The 14123-nt window shown below is 35.4% G+C and overlaps 1 protein-coding gene across 4 annotated transcripts in view; it reads left to right on the top strand.

Moving 5' to 3' along the window:
- LOC107762027 (polycomb group protein EMBRYONIC FLOWER 2) overlaps positions 1 to 14123 on the top strand; it is a 28084-nt gene that overhangs the window by 3037 nt on the left and 10924 nt on the right. For 2 of the 4 annotated variants that reach the window (XM_075252066.1, XM_075252067.1), the window contains exons 2-16: positions 3811 to 3893; positions 4022 to 4190; positions 4651 to 4706; positions 5877 to 5994; positions 6079 to 6238; positions 6320 to 6361; positions 7450 to 7589; positions 10046 to 10108; positions 10218 to 10339; positions 11145 to 11209; positions 11980 to 12032; positions 12178 to 12231; positions 12317 to 12376; positions 12803 to 12849; positions 12952 to 13073. In XM_075252066.1, the coding sequence (XP_075108167.1) occupies positions 3859 to 3893; positions 4022 to 4190; positions 4651 to 4706; positions 5877 to 5994; positions 6079 to 6238; positions 6320 to 6361; positions 7450 to 7589; positions 10046 to 10108; positions 10218 to 10339; positions 11145 to 11209; positions 11980 to 12032; positions 12178 to 12231; positions 12317 to 12376; positions 12803 to 12849; positions 12952 to 13073 (1306 nt within the window). In that variant the 5' untranslated portion in view covers positions 3811 to 3858. The remainder of the gene's footprint in view (positions 1 to 3810; positions 3894 to 4021; positions 4191 to 4650; positions 4707 to 5876; positions 5995 to 6078; positions 6239 to 6319; positions 6362 to 7449; positions 7590 to 10045; positions 10109 to 10217; positions 10340 to 11144; positions 11210 to 11979; positions 12033 to 12177; positions 12232 to 12316; positions 12377 to 12802; positions 12850 to 12951; positions 13074 to 14123) is intronic. The other 2 variants (XM_075252068.1, XM_075252069.1) reach the window with 1 other exon arrangement.

Genomic DNA, 14123 nt, shown 5'->3' with positions numbered 1-14123 from the left:
TTGTACATTTAGATGTTAAAAAACAAACAGTCTTAATTATTTAGTATTCAGATCTTAATACACATCTTGATATTCATATGTGCATTCTGATTCAGATATTTTAAACTTAATACATATCTTAAAATTCAGATGTGCATCAGACTCACACGTCTAATATTAAAAAAACAAATGAGGCTAGACTCATGTACAACATGAAGGAGAAATCTGAATTAGATATTTGTAACACCCTAATTTTTATAAAATATTATATACATTAATTGACTATTTTATTTAAATATGTATATGTTGTTTAAAAGTTTTTCACCCTTTCTTTAAATTTAAGTTTTCATGTTATTTAAAAGCTATTTTGTTAAAAGAATTAATTTTCTTTGTTTAATTCATATATGTATTTGTATTTAGTTCATTAGATACTTTAGAATTTCTAGCTTAGTTAACTTATGAAAAATTATTTACTAGTGACAGACCTTTAAGGAGATGTAGAGATCTTTTGAGGGCCAATAAGGAGAATAGAAAGAAAAAAAATCTTATGGGGGCTAGTATATATATTTTAAGAGAGTAATGACTCTACATATTAAAGGTGAAATGGGATTATAGTGTAAATTTGTAAAGTATAATAGAAAGAACTTTCTATGATTTTTCTTTCCTATTCGTTTGATATCTCAAAGTCTTCTCCTCCTTCCTCTATCAAACATCATTGAAGAGCTCAACACATACACATGCAGCTCTTTTTTTATCACTAAAACCCAAGTTTTAAAACATTAAAACCTATTTGCTTACCTATTGAAGGAAGATTCGGATTTTACCTTCAAGAATCAAGATGGGTTGAGCTTATTTTTGAAACCCTAGGTTCTAAATTTTGTGGAGAAACTCTCTAAGCTTCTTACTCTATCTATATGTGAATTAATACATCTTTAGCATGGTGAATTTTAGTAATTTAAAATCAGAATATAATCCCGTTTTTGATCGGACAGCAGTTAGTATTTTGGGCATAACTTTTTCTCTAAAAATCGGATTGGGGCGAGTCAAAAGGCTGTAAAAAGATAAGAGATATATCTGCAATTGTTGTAGAGACCAAAACGTCCAGTTCTGTGGTTTACTGCCTAAAAAATCTGCTGCAATACAGGGCAGAGCTGCTGCCCAGGTTTTCTCCTTAAGAATTGTGAATTGTGGAGACCCATTTAGGCCCAGGGGTTGGCCTGGTGGCAATTGACTTGAGCCATGGGGTTTGCTCCCTTTCAAGGTCTCAAGTTCGAAACCCACTGGGTGCAAACAATTTCTGAGGGCCATCGGACTGGGTAAAACCTGAATTAACCGTGGTGCACTTGCGGGAAACTCCTTGCCGAGGGCCTGTGCACCCCCGGGATTAGTCGGGGCTCAAAGAGACTCGGACACCCGGTGCAAATCAAAAAAAAATTTAGTTTATATGTTCTTAAACTCCAGACCTTAAGTAAATATTTGATTATGTATACAAAGGACATTCGTATAAGCTAAGAAGGTTGGCTTAATGGCTTGACTTGCTTTGAGGATCTATACTTAATACTTGGTTGAGCTTTAGAAACTTGAATTTTCATTCGCTTTATTTTGTTGGAGTACTTGAATAGCTTGAGCCTTGGTAAAAATTTCCTTTACTTTAAGTTGTTATATTGGTTGTTCCTATATAGTACCTTACGTGCTATGACTAATTTAGAAGGTATGTTTTGGGACATTTTAATTATTTGTCTACCATTGAGGGTGAATTTTTGTAGGTGAGTTAAAGAGATATTAGAATTGGTATTGATTGAAGTATTTGTAAAACTCATTAGCTCGCCCATATATACGAATTGCTTGAACATTATTGTATTCTCATTGGGACTTTGTCCTTCTTGTGATAGTGACTTTGTCACTAATATTGGCATTGCCTCTTGATATTATTCGGATCTTGCCCCATTTTGACTTTGGATTCACTTTTCATCTTACTATGAACTTTTGTCCATTTTAAGTATGAGTGAGAAAGCCACATTCAATATGGTTCTTGATTCTCTTGATTATTGGGTTTTGACTCTACTTGATTGGGGACCTCGGTCCTTCTTGTTATTTTTCATGCTTGATGTGATTGCAAGACGTATATGTTGGGCGAAAGTGACTAATTAACTAATTGATCGATTTATTGAATTAACTTGAGAAGCTTTCTTGATACTTTGGATATGAATGTTAGCATTTTTGACTACTACTTGGTTAGATATTCATTCTCTACAAACATTGTATCCTCATTATGAACTTGATGAAGATTTGATGAACTTTTATTTATGAATTTCTTTGTTGTACTTTTGTTGATACATAACTAACTTATTAATATGAACAACAACAACAACAACAACAACCCAGTATAATCCCACTAGTGGGGTCTGGGGAGGGTAGTGTGTACGCAGACCTTACCCCTACCCTGGGGTAGAGAGGCTGTTTCCAAATGACCCTCGGCATCCTTCCCTCCAAGAACTCCCCACCTTGCTCTTGGGGTGACTCAAACTCACAACCTCTTGATTGGAAGTGGAGGGTGCTTACCATCAGAGCAACTCACCTTATTAACATGAAGAATTAGCTAATTTTATATTTATAAGTTTCATATAATCTATATATTATAGGAATTGGAGAATTTAATGGCTCCAAGCCTAAAGTTATGTGGCAATAAGTTCTATGGTTAGCGATAGTTTGTTACTATCATAAGCGATGTACCGAAAGAGACTTGAGGATGGTCATACAAGTAGACTCTTTGGAAGCTTAGATGAAGATCATAATTGCGTAAGCATAGAAATATGCATGCATGCATGGCAGGAACTTTTCGAGACTTGTACATGATCCATAAGATACTTAGATATGTACTTCTGAATGAATATGGGGTCATGATTCTATTATTTTGGTAACTTGATTTTGTGAATGATTTGACCATCTTGGCGTTGTCTTTGCCCAAATCTTGTGCTATGTTTAATTTGGTACTTGCATTGACCTAGAGACTTAACTAGTTTGTATTTGAGATTAAAAGTTAAATTTCATGCTTAGAATAAGTCTTGAATGTTGTAGTATGAGGAATATTCCTCTACTAGTTATCAGTGTTGTCAAAGGCTTATTTAAGGCACGCTTAAGATCCGAAGCTCAAAACAGCTCAGGAAGGGCGCTTCGCCTCGCTTAAGATGTGCTTCAATGTAGGCAAGACACTAAGGCATGTGCCCTATTGGCCATGGGTTCTATCTTGAATGGAAGGTACTAAAGGACAAATATAATTTGCAAATAAGTATAGTAGTTGTTGAGGAAAATATTATAAATGAATTTATTTCTTTTTTTTTTTTGAACTACAGATAATTATTTTTATTTTTTCCTTCATTGCGCCTTTTTTTACTAAAGCCCGCACTTTGGTTGCGCTTTGCGCTTAAAGCCTCAATAGACCTGGAGCGTTTTTAGAACTTTTCTCCTCTGACAACACTGCTAGTTATTTAATACAACCTAAGGTGTTGATTTAATTCAAATAGGTGCTGCTCACTCTTTTTAAAAGTAATATTCTCGTACTTTTAAGAATATTATGAGATTTTACTATGTTGAAATGTCGTATTTTGTACCTCGTTCATGTGGGCCTATTTCCGCTAATAGATTATGATAATTATATATTTAAATTAGTTTCAGATAATAATTGCTAGTAGCTTAGCTTAGTTTTTTTGTATAAGTGGCAACCTCCCTAGGGGGTGCTACAATATTACCATTATCTTTCCTTTCCTTGTTGCCCATTATGTCATGTACTTTATGATTCTTTGCTCACATGTTTTTAATTTCTGAATTTAGTGAAGTTGAAAGAACTATGAATATACATTTGAATACTGTCTGACAAGGATGCCAGGCATACCTTTAGTGGCTCGTGAAACCACGTAAGATATTCCCTGTGCCCTGCATTTGAGGTCTTATAGTTATGTTTGTCAATAATTACATTTTAAAATACACCAATGCACTTACTGAAACATGGATATTGATTGTTATAATATAATTTGTGGAACAGGCATTACACTTGCTACTGCAGTTACTCTACAGTTACGGACTCAATGTGCAGGCAAGATTCTGCTACACATTTGTCTGCAGAGGAGAAGATTGCTGCTGAAGAAAGCCTTTCAACTTATTGCAAACCTGTTGAACTCTACAACATTCTCCAACGCCGTGCCGTTAGAAATGTAATGTACTTAAAGACCATTTTTACCTATTCCTCAAGGCTAACATTTTTGGCATTAGTTTCCTTGTTGATATAAATGGTCTTGGAAAGATTGTTGATTTTATTGTTTTGGTTTATATGCATCAAACATTCATTTTAAATAAGCACATCTTGTTTAAGTTGAAGTGTTTCCGGTAATACTCAAGACTATTGTCATTCTTCTCAGAGCTGATGTTTCATATATACGTATCTTTTGTCAGTTCAAGCATTCTTGACAAAAGCATACTCAAGATTATTATCTTTCTCTCACCCATGATTTTGAGGGGACGTTTTTGGTCCTGACTCCCTCCCATTTTTGCTGGCTGCCAACTGTTAAGAGTTTTAATGTAATTGGTCTCGTCAGTTTTATGATGTGCTAATTATACATTCATCATTGGCATTTCGTGCAAGATGTTTCTAACAGAATGTAGAATCTCATGCAGCCTTCCTTCCTTCAAAGATGTTTACAATACAAAATTCAAGCAAAGCACAAAAGGAGGTATATTTTGATTGTGATTGCTTTCACTCCCAAATTACCCCTTATGCAAGGTTATGTCTCATATGCTCTATACTAGAGGCTCTGAGGTACTTCTGATTGTCCTGTAATATAGTCTATGCTGATTTGGAAGTGAAGCTCTAAATTTGTGGGGAGACATGCCTTCCTTTACTTGATTCTATTGGGAATGTTTGTTTGAATTATTTCGCAATTATCGTTGCTGTTTACTCATTATTACTGTATTAAATTTAAAGAATTTGTATAGATGATCACGAAATGATTCAGTGGTCTATATCAAACAAGTCCCAAGTGATAATATAAGTCTTCACAACCTGATTCAGTGTTCATACTTCGTAGCACTACACTTGACTCTTTGGTAAACATTTTTCTTTCAAACATTTGTTCATGGGTACTTACACCTTATAGGTGCAAAGTAATTTCTTAGAAGACAGACCTAATTACTGTGGCCAACTTTGTCTAAGTCGAAGGCAAAGTCTACTGATTACTGTTTGAAATAGCTGATGAAACACAATTTAGTTCAGTCTGTAGTTGGCGATCAATATGATACATGTTATTCATCATATCACCTTATAATATCATCCACTGTTTTAAAGCAAAAAGCGTAAAAAAGCAACGAGGTCCATGAGGCTTGAGGCGAAAAGCGAAGTGAAGTGCTTGCTTTTTTAAGTGAAACACACAATTTCATAAGATTAAAAAATGCAAAATGTATATTAATTTTATACTATAATAAGCAAATTTCAATTAAAATAACTAGTTTGAGCAACCAATATACAATACCTTGACTTCTTTTAACAATAAAAATAAAATAAAATAAAATATACCTTTACTTATCGCAAAATAAAGCCAATTCCTTAAAGGTGAAATTCAAATACCTCTATTAATAAAATACCTTACTTATCTAAAAAATCTAAGTCCTTAAAGGTGAAATTCAAAGAATCAGCTGCTTCTTGGTAGGATCACTTTGTGGGTAATTGTTTGAAGCCCACGCTTCACTGAAACACATGGCTTCACCATGAAATGATAACCCCTTGCTTCACATCACTTCATCGCATTAAGCAACCAAGCGATGACTTTTAATAACATTGATTTCATCAGTGTATATATACTTGCAATTAGATTGCTTTGGTTTACCACTGTGGCTAAATTTTTTAGGATTCAAATGGCAATATCTGTACCAGCAACTGTGAACGATGAATCACAGGTCCAGAATGTTTTTCCTCTGTGTGTAATTTTGGCAAGGCCAGTATCAAATGCTGCAGGTGCTGAGGCAGTAAGTTCTTATTTTGTGCAAATGCGTCCAGTTAGTAGTAATCTTGTATGCTGTTGGGTACCTCGCTAATGCCATTGGTTACAGCATTCTGCTGTCTATCAATTTAGGCGGGCATGCATATCAACTTCTTTCACTGGAGTTGATGGAATAAATCGAGCTCAAGCAAAATTCTTTCTCCCTGAAATGGATAAACTTTCAGCTGAAATAAGGGCTGGCTCTCTTGTCATCCTGTTTGTCAGCTTTGGTGGGTATAAAGTGTTTTCTGAAACTTTATTTGTTGAGATTCATTATGAGGGCCAACTATAAAAGGTTTCTTCCTTTGCAGCTGAACTTGCTAGAGATCATTTGGATACATCTTCATTTCCATGTAAGTAGCATGGAAGTTGGAAAGATCCTTATTTTGTGCAGTTACCGGTATCAAATAAGCTTTATGATTGCTGGCATTTGTCAAACTCAGCAATTTTTCATTTTGTTCTCTCTTTTGGTATTCATATTGATGCTTTAGAATAAGTTAAGCATATATTGAAAGTCTAACGATCTATAATGTGCCAAATCTAGAAGCATGTTTCTTCAGTTTTGAGTGACCTATTTCACAAGCCTGAAGTAAAAGAAAGAAGACTATAATGAAATGACATAGTATTTGCAGTATGGTAACCTAGGTCTATAGTATTTCTTTCCTATTCTTGTCTTTCTTAGAAAGCATTTCCTTCTGGATCTTCATACTTAACTGATTGAGGAAAGTTCAGAGTATCCTTCTACTTGTCCCTTTATGCCCTTATAAAGTGATTCTCCTTCACATCCACTAACACCGTCTCTTTAATTTTCCCTTCTTCTCTTTTCTATCTCTGTGGACCTGACAAGATTTGGACGTCTTTTAATTCAATGCTGGTGGTTCTAGCACATTTAGGACCTTGAAACATGATTTGATGATATTATTCCTAAAGTCTACAGCAACAATTGTGTGAAACCAGTCAAATTCAAAAGGAACACTGGAAACTTTTTATATCTCAATCTTATGGCAGCACAGGCCAGCTTAAGAAACAACCATAAACCTAAACATGATTATGAATTCATGTTTGTCGTTTGATGTTTAAAATATATAATACAAAGTTTGAATGTTATATCTGGAATGTTGTCAACAAATGGATCTCAACGAAGTCCACAGACTTTTCTCAGCACTTGGAACATGCACTCATTGCTTAGCTCCATTAGCTCATGAAAAGAAAAACCACATAATGGTTGTTGTTATGTCAAATTCCGTTGTATTAGGCTTTCTGCAATCTTTATTGTCTTTTGCTGCTTTATACTTTTTCATTATGTCTGATAACCTCCTTTTTTCTTATTTAGTTGGTTTGAATGTTGGGATGTTTTCCCTCCATCAAGAACAACTTTTCTTCAGGTTTCTCACGGTCCATCTTCTTTCTTGTTCTAATCTTATTTTCAAAATTGTGATAGTGAATCTTGAAGGGCACTGCTTGTTGGGAAGAATGCCGATGGAATTACTTCATCTATTGTGGGAAAAGTCTCCCAATTTGAGTTTAGGGGAGAGAGCTGAGATGTTGTCAACTGTTGACTTGAGCCCTTGTTTTATGAAGGTACACTAGCAGAAGTTTCTAATAGAAGTATGTAGTACTTGTTTAATATTGCTTAGTGACTTATTGTGAACCAACATCTCATTGACAATCTGGAAGAGTGATCGAGTTGATAACTAATTTTTCTCTCCTTCAAAACTTGCATTCTTAGTTTAACAAAACTTGTGGTTTTTGGAAATTTTCTTCAACCAAATACCATTAGAGCATCACCTCAATAAATTGAGGTCTAGCCACTGGTGAGGGTGTTGCGATTGCCCTAACTCAGTTCAATATGCCTCCTTTTTCTTTAACAATACCGAAATAGATTTAAAACCAGCTTCTCGGATTAAAAACACGACAAATCTTCCATACAAATGTTGAATCTGGATATGATCTATCTCCATTATTTGCTCACTTGACTACATCGGAAGCTCTGAATCAATGTGCCTTCTCTGAGGCGTTACTCTATTTGGAGTTGGCTTTTGTTAGTTAAGGCAGATATTTTTTCTCTTCCTCATGTTGCTCCTTTATATTATCTTTAGTAATTCCGGAAGTGAAAACGAGCAATTTCTGGTCCTCTATTATTTTAATCATAAGTGTAGGGCTTGATAACCAAGTCATCGGTTCTTCACATATCTGGTAGAGAGGATGCTTCTTCTAGGTAGACTGTTTTCACTTAGTGTTTCATGATGTAGAATCCGTTCATAGTGGGCATTGCAAGATGTTCTGCAGAGGCTAGTTCTTCTGGACAAATGATACTGAAAGGGCATTGCTGAAGTACTTCTGATTGATTTGCGCATGAAGTTATTCTGGTATTGATATTATGGTCACACGTAATGAAATAAGTAATAGTGATGCGTAATCACACATAATTTGTTGCCGATAATTTTTTTCATATATTTTTTCCTGATAAAAAGGAACTTTATCTTCTTTTAATATGTGGAGTGCAAGTCAGTGACGTGACCCATGAAGCGGACGTGGATGTGAGACTTGATACACAAGTCATCCCCAATAGAGGAAATTTCAAGTGCCTTGGGTCTATAATCCAAGGAAATAGGGAGATTGACGAGTATGTTACACATCGTAGTGGAGCGGGGTGGATGAAATGGAAGCTCGTATCCGGTGTTTTGTGTGATAAGATTGTGCCACCAAAACTTAAAAGTAAGTTCTATAGAGTGGTGGTCAGACCAACTATGTTGTATGAGACAGATTGTTGGCAGAGTGTTGGCCAGTCAAGAATTTCCATGTCCAGAAGATGAAAGTAGCAGAAATAAGGATGTTGAGATGGATGTGCGGTCATACCAGGATTGATTAGAAATGAAGATATTCGGGTTAAGATGGGAGTGGTCCCCGTGGAAGACAAGATGCGGGAAGCGAGACTGAGATGGTTTGATCATGTGAAGAGGAGGCATAGATGCCCCAGTAAGGAGGTGTGAGAGGTTGGCCTTGGTGGGTCTGATAAGAGGTAGAGGTAAGCCAAAAAAGTATTGGGGAGAGGTGATTAGGCAGGACATGACGCTGCTTTAGTTACCGAGGATATGACCCTTGATAGAAGAATGTGGAGGTCGAGAATTAGGGTAGAGGGTTAGTAGGTAGTCTAGCGTTTTTCTTTTTCATACCAGTAGTGTTAGTGTTAATCTTGTATTTTCTTATTCTTAGATTTCTATTACTACCTGTAGTAATAGAATAGATAGTCCCCCCGTTTCAATTTATGTGAACCTATTTCCTTTTTAGTCCGTGCCAAAAAGAATGACCCCTTTCCATATTTGGAAACAATTTACCTTTATGCAATGATTTGTATACACACAAAGTATATGTGTCTCATTTTACACCACAAGTTCAAAAATCTTTTCTTTTTTCTTAAACTCTGTGCCCAGTCAAATAGGCTACCTCCCTCTGGTCCTTAAGAAGTGACCTTTTGGCCTTTTTATTTTGGTCCAAAATAAGTGTCCTCTTTACAAAATCAAGAAGAAATTAACTTTATTTTTCCAAATTTGGTCTTATTTACATATCCCAATGTGTTCAGTTAACAATATACAAATTTTAATTAATGGTAATTTAGTCAAAACACCTTTTGTTTCTTTCTAGGAGTTAATATTTTTTTAAGGGGTGTTCCAAAGGTCAAAAGGTCACTTATTATGGACCGGAAGGAGTATCACTTTTGTTTACTTATAAAAAAAAGAGATTTCTATTACTACCTGCAGTATCTTTCGCTTCGGTTTCTTGTTATCTTCCTGTTGTTACTGAACAACGTGTCTATCTTCTGAAGGTAGGGGTAAGGTCTGCATACACACTACCCTCCCCAGACCCCACTAGTGGGATTACACTGGCTTTGTTGTTGTTTCTTGCCAAGAGATCCTTGATTTCTTCCTTGAGGAAAAAGAAACAATTACTACCCCCCAACAATCCCAAAAAAAAGGAAGAAAAAAATAACCAAGAGGAACCATCTTCTCTGATGGTTATTGTGTCTTCATCTGCAGACAAACTGTTTGGACAAAGACATACATATTTCCTTGCAGTATCCTTGCAGTTCTGTGGCTCTGGTAGGCCATTTTGTACTCAGTGCTTATGTCTTTGAGGATTGTAGTAAAAGATTTTTCATCTCTTTGCTTATATAATTGATTTTCTTGAATAATGGTTGGATTATGAAAGGCAACAATACAGCAGCTGCAAGTCAAAATTGCTGCAGAAGAAGCTGGTGCTGGAGAAAAATCAGCTTATGATTCATTCTCCTATGATGACATTCCTACGACTTCATTGCCTCGAATAATACGGTGAAGTTACCCATTTCTGGTCTCTTTTTTGCATTGCATTTCTATTTTGTCGTGTATTGCCCTTCTTGTATTTCTGTTTATGCAATGCTCCTTTCACCTAGCTGTACAAGAAATTATCAGTACTACTGTTGTTGACACCGATATTTCCAACATTGTCCAGCATTGTGTTAACTCTTCCCCCCTGCACCTATTTGCATTCAGTTTATTGCTTATTTAAGCCCGTGCCCCTAGGTAGATTTGGCTCTTTAGATCAGGTCAGCATTCAGGGCCATACTGCTCTAGCAAAAGTTACTGACAGATCCCACAATTGTACTGTTGTATATCTACCTTGTTAGAGCAGGATTAACTTTTCCTTTTATATTCCCAGCAAGTTTTGTGCATGTCTGGTAGACCTTATCATTCTTACCCATTTTTGCTACCTTCACTCGTTTGTAATTGACTCAACATATTCACCCAAATTGATCAAGCCTGTTGATCCTTCTTGTTTCCCAATGTGAATGTAGTGACGCAACTCAATATCATAAAATTGCTAAATATCGAACCATGCTCTCTGTGGTTTTGAAAGATTGCTGATTTTTGTCTTTTCTGCTGCATGTCCCTTTTCAAAATTTTCTTTTCTCTTTAGCAAACAACATATCCTTACCTATAAAAGAAAAAAAAAGTTCTTTTCTTTTCTTTCCTTTTGTTTAAAGAGAATTTTGGAAGTGGCTACTTAGCTTTCTACTAAGTTAAAGAGATTCAAAAAATTTCATGTGCATTGTGAGGTAGACATGTAGCTAATCCTTTTACTTATTGCGCTTTCTAGGTTGAGGACAGGAAATGTTGTCTTCAACTATAGGTACTATAACAACAAGTTGCAGAGAACAGAAGGTAAAACTTCATTTTATTGTAAAGCTATGGCTTGTTTGACTTCATATTTAGCTGGTTTCATTTTATTTATCGTGATATTGCTACTGATATCTTTGGTTTGCTCTGGGTGGTTAGTTTCTTGTGCTTTTGAACTTAGCTCAGACTCTATGTTGGTTAGTTTTGTTTTATAAAGGGTTTCTGTTATTTTGATGGATTTAAAATGATTAAAGCAGGCTTCTTTTCCAGTTAAAAGATCAGCTCCATTTTGTTGTTCTCTTCAAAATAAAATGTTCTTGCCTAAACTGCATCCTGAACTCACTGGTATTTTGTTACTTGGACGTCTCACTTTACTTTGATGTACCCTCCCTTCCTTTACTGACATGAATCCTTTATGTTGTTGGGTCATGTAAAATGCAGGCTAACATCAAATTTTGAGTACTATCTCTTAGTCACAATGTTAGAGTCGGGGCATAATAAAGCAAAATAGTGCACAGCATATGTCGTTTTGAAATTAATTGTAGGAGCAAGCAGCTAAAGGTCTCCAACTTACTAGTCGGACTTTAGTCTTTCCTATGTCAAACTGATCTGTTTGAATTGTCAGCATTCTACATATATCAAGATATATTCAGCCCTTGGTGTGCATGCAGTTAATGGCTTTTAGAATGGTGAAATTGATGAAATTTGCATTACTTTCTTCTATAGGAGCGGTATTCTTTTCCATGATTAAATTCCTTCCATACACAACTTATGCAGTTCAAGCTACTTAGTTGCTATTTTTTCTAAACTTGCAGTGACTGAGGACTTCACATGTCCTCTCTGCTTGGTAAAATGTGCCAGCTTTAAGGTAAAGATTGGGATAATCTTCTTTTGTTTCTTTAACAAAACTAAGCTATACTGTATCCACCCTGAAATGTTTGGGCGAGAAATTTGATTTAGATTGATTAAATAAGTAGTTTAATATTTTTGTATCTTTGCTTTTCTGGTTTTAGGGTTTGAGATATCACTTATGCTCATCTCACGATTTGTTCAACTTTGAATTTTGGGTTGGTAAACTTCAGCAAGCTTCAAATTATCTTTTAATTGTGGATTTTGTCTGAGCTGTCAAATTTAACCTCGTATCTTTTGTAGGTAAATGAAGAATATCAAGCTGTAAATGTATCTGTGAGAAGTGACATGTGGAGATCTGAGGTCAGCTCTTTTTCTTTTAATTCAGAGGTGAATCGTATATGGTCTGTTTCATCTGCTCTGAGCACCTCTGCTAAACTGCAAAGTAGTTGCTTGATATGACTGTAGGAGATGGATGCTTATCTCTTATTTTAGGTATTTTGATTTCTGTAATCGTGTCTGCAATTGATCTTCTAGGAAGCTTTACTGTTCTTGATAAAAAGAAAAGCCATAGAGTTTAATGGTGAATTTCCTTAAGAAGGTCATGTCTTTTATTTGCATGATACCTGGTTAGATTCTAACGTTCTCTAAAACTTTGTGAGGCAAAGGTTTGAGAAGTCAGTTCTCTATTATTTAATTCATTTCAGATACTTGAAATTGCTTGACTAATCTTACTAGTCATGCTTTTTCTAATGTGCGAATTAATTTTCTTTCTGGACTGCTGTTCAGATTGTTGCTAATGGCGTTGATCCTAAGCAACAAACATTCTTCTTTTGGTATGTAACTATCATGCTCCTTCAGTTTGTATTGTAGCTATTTGATGTTATTTCAGAAGTATGTTATGATATTCTACTGGTTTACCTGTAATTTGTGTTCAGTTCAAAGCCACTAAGACGGAGGAAACGACAGGATTTAGTTCAAAATTCAAAGTATGTGCACCCACTTGTTTTAGATTCAGAGTTCCCTACATCAACGAATGGGATCAATGACAAGATTAATGGTAATGATCACCCATTGTGTTCCTTGGATTATTCAATTTGTTGTTAGTTCTGTGTTCCTTGTAAATGTGGTAGATCATGGTTTCTTAATGGATACATGTAAATGAATATTACTTGTTTTCAAAGTATCACCGACATCTTTTTTGTACGTGAAAGGTGCATATTTGCTGTCTGAAGGTGCAAATTTGTTTGGTTCTTGTAGATAAGAAACTTCCTAGATGATCTTTCCTTGCATACTTTGCAATAAAATTAAAATTGTCTTGTCTATGGCAAAATGGTAGCAGATGTTCCCTTTATACACTCGTCGCTCAGTGAATACATAGCATACTACCTTGGTGGAATTTGTGTGCTACTGGCCCTCAGGGCATGGTTGGCATGTGGGCTGGGCCAGACCCAATTCAACACATTAAGCGAAGGCACATTGAGCCAGTGTGCCGAGTCGAGTTGGTCTTCCCTTTGTGTGCCGGGTTGTGGGCCAGCTCTTTGGGCCAAAGTTGAGCACACTCCATTCCACGACCTCTTAAGGATGTGGGTTGAGTGTCAGGCTAAGTTGGCGGGGTTAATGTATTGGAAATGTGTGTTGGGGATTTTTTTTACAACCTTTTAATTTTAATACAAAGGTGAATTGAAGAACTGGATTTGGAATTTTGGTATTTGGATACATTTCCTCAAAGGCTCAAAGTTTTAAATTTATTAAGTTTAAACTTGCAAATTGCTTACTAACTTTAATGTTTAAACTTGCAAATTACTTACTAACTTACATTCTACCACAATAGTTTTCTACTTTAAACTTTAAAGTTTGATGAGGTAAAAAATGAGAAACTACTAAACTGAAGTTAAAGTATTGGATTTTGTATTTGGACACAAATTTTGAAAAACAAATCCTCAAAAGCTCAATTAGCCTTAGATTTTTAAGTATAACTTTGAGATTTGAAATTTTCAAGTTCAATACAAATTGCAATTTTGTATTTTGATTTTTGAACTTTAAACTTGCAATTACAACAAGACTCGAGAGTTTCTACTGAAGTAAAAGAAATAAAGAGTAACTTCAA

The sequence above is a fragment of the Nicotiana tabacum genome, chromosome 4 (assembly GCF_000715075.1).
Source record: "Nicotiana tabacum cultivar K326 chromosome 4, ASM71507v2, whole genome shotgun sequence".
In the NCBI taxonomy this organism is placed as follows: Eukaryota; Viridiplantae; Streptophyta; class Magnoliopsida; order Solanales; family Solanaceae; genus Nicotiana; species Nicotiana tabacum.
The sequence above is the reverse complement of the archived record's forward strand: the minus strand, read 5'-3'. Positions and strand labels throughout refer to the sequence as shown.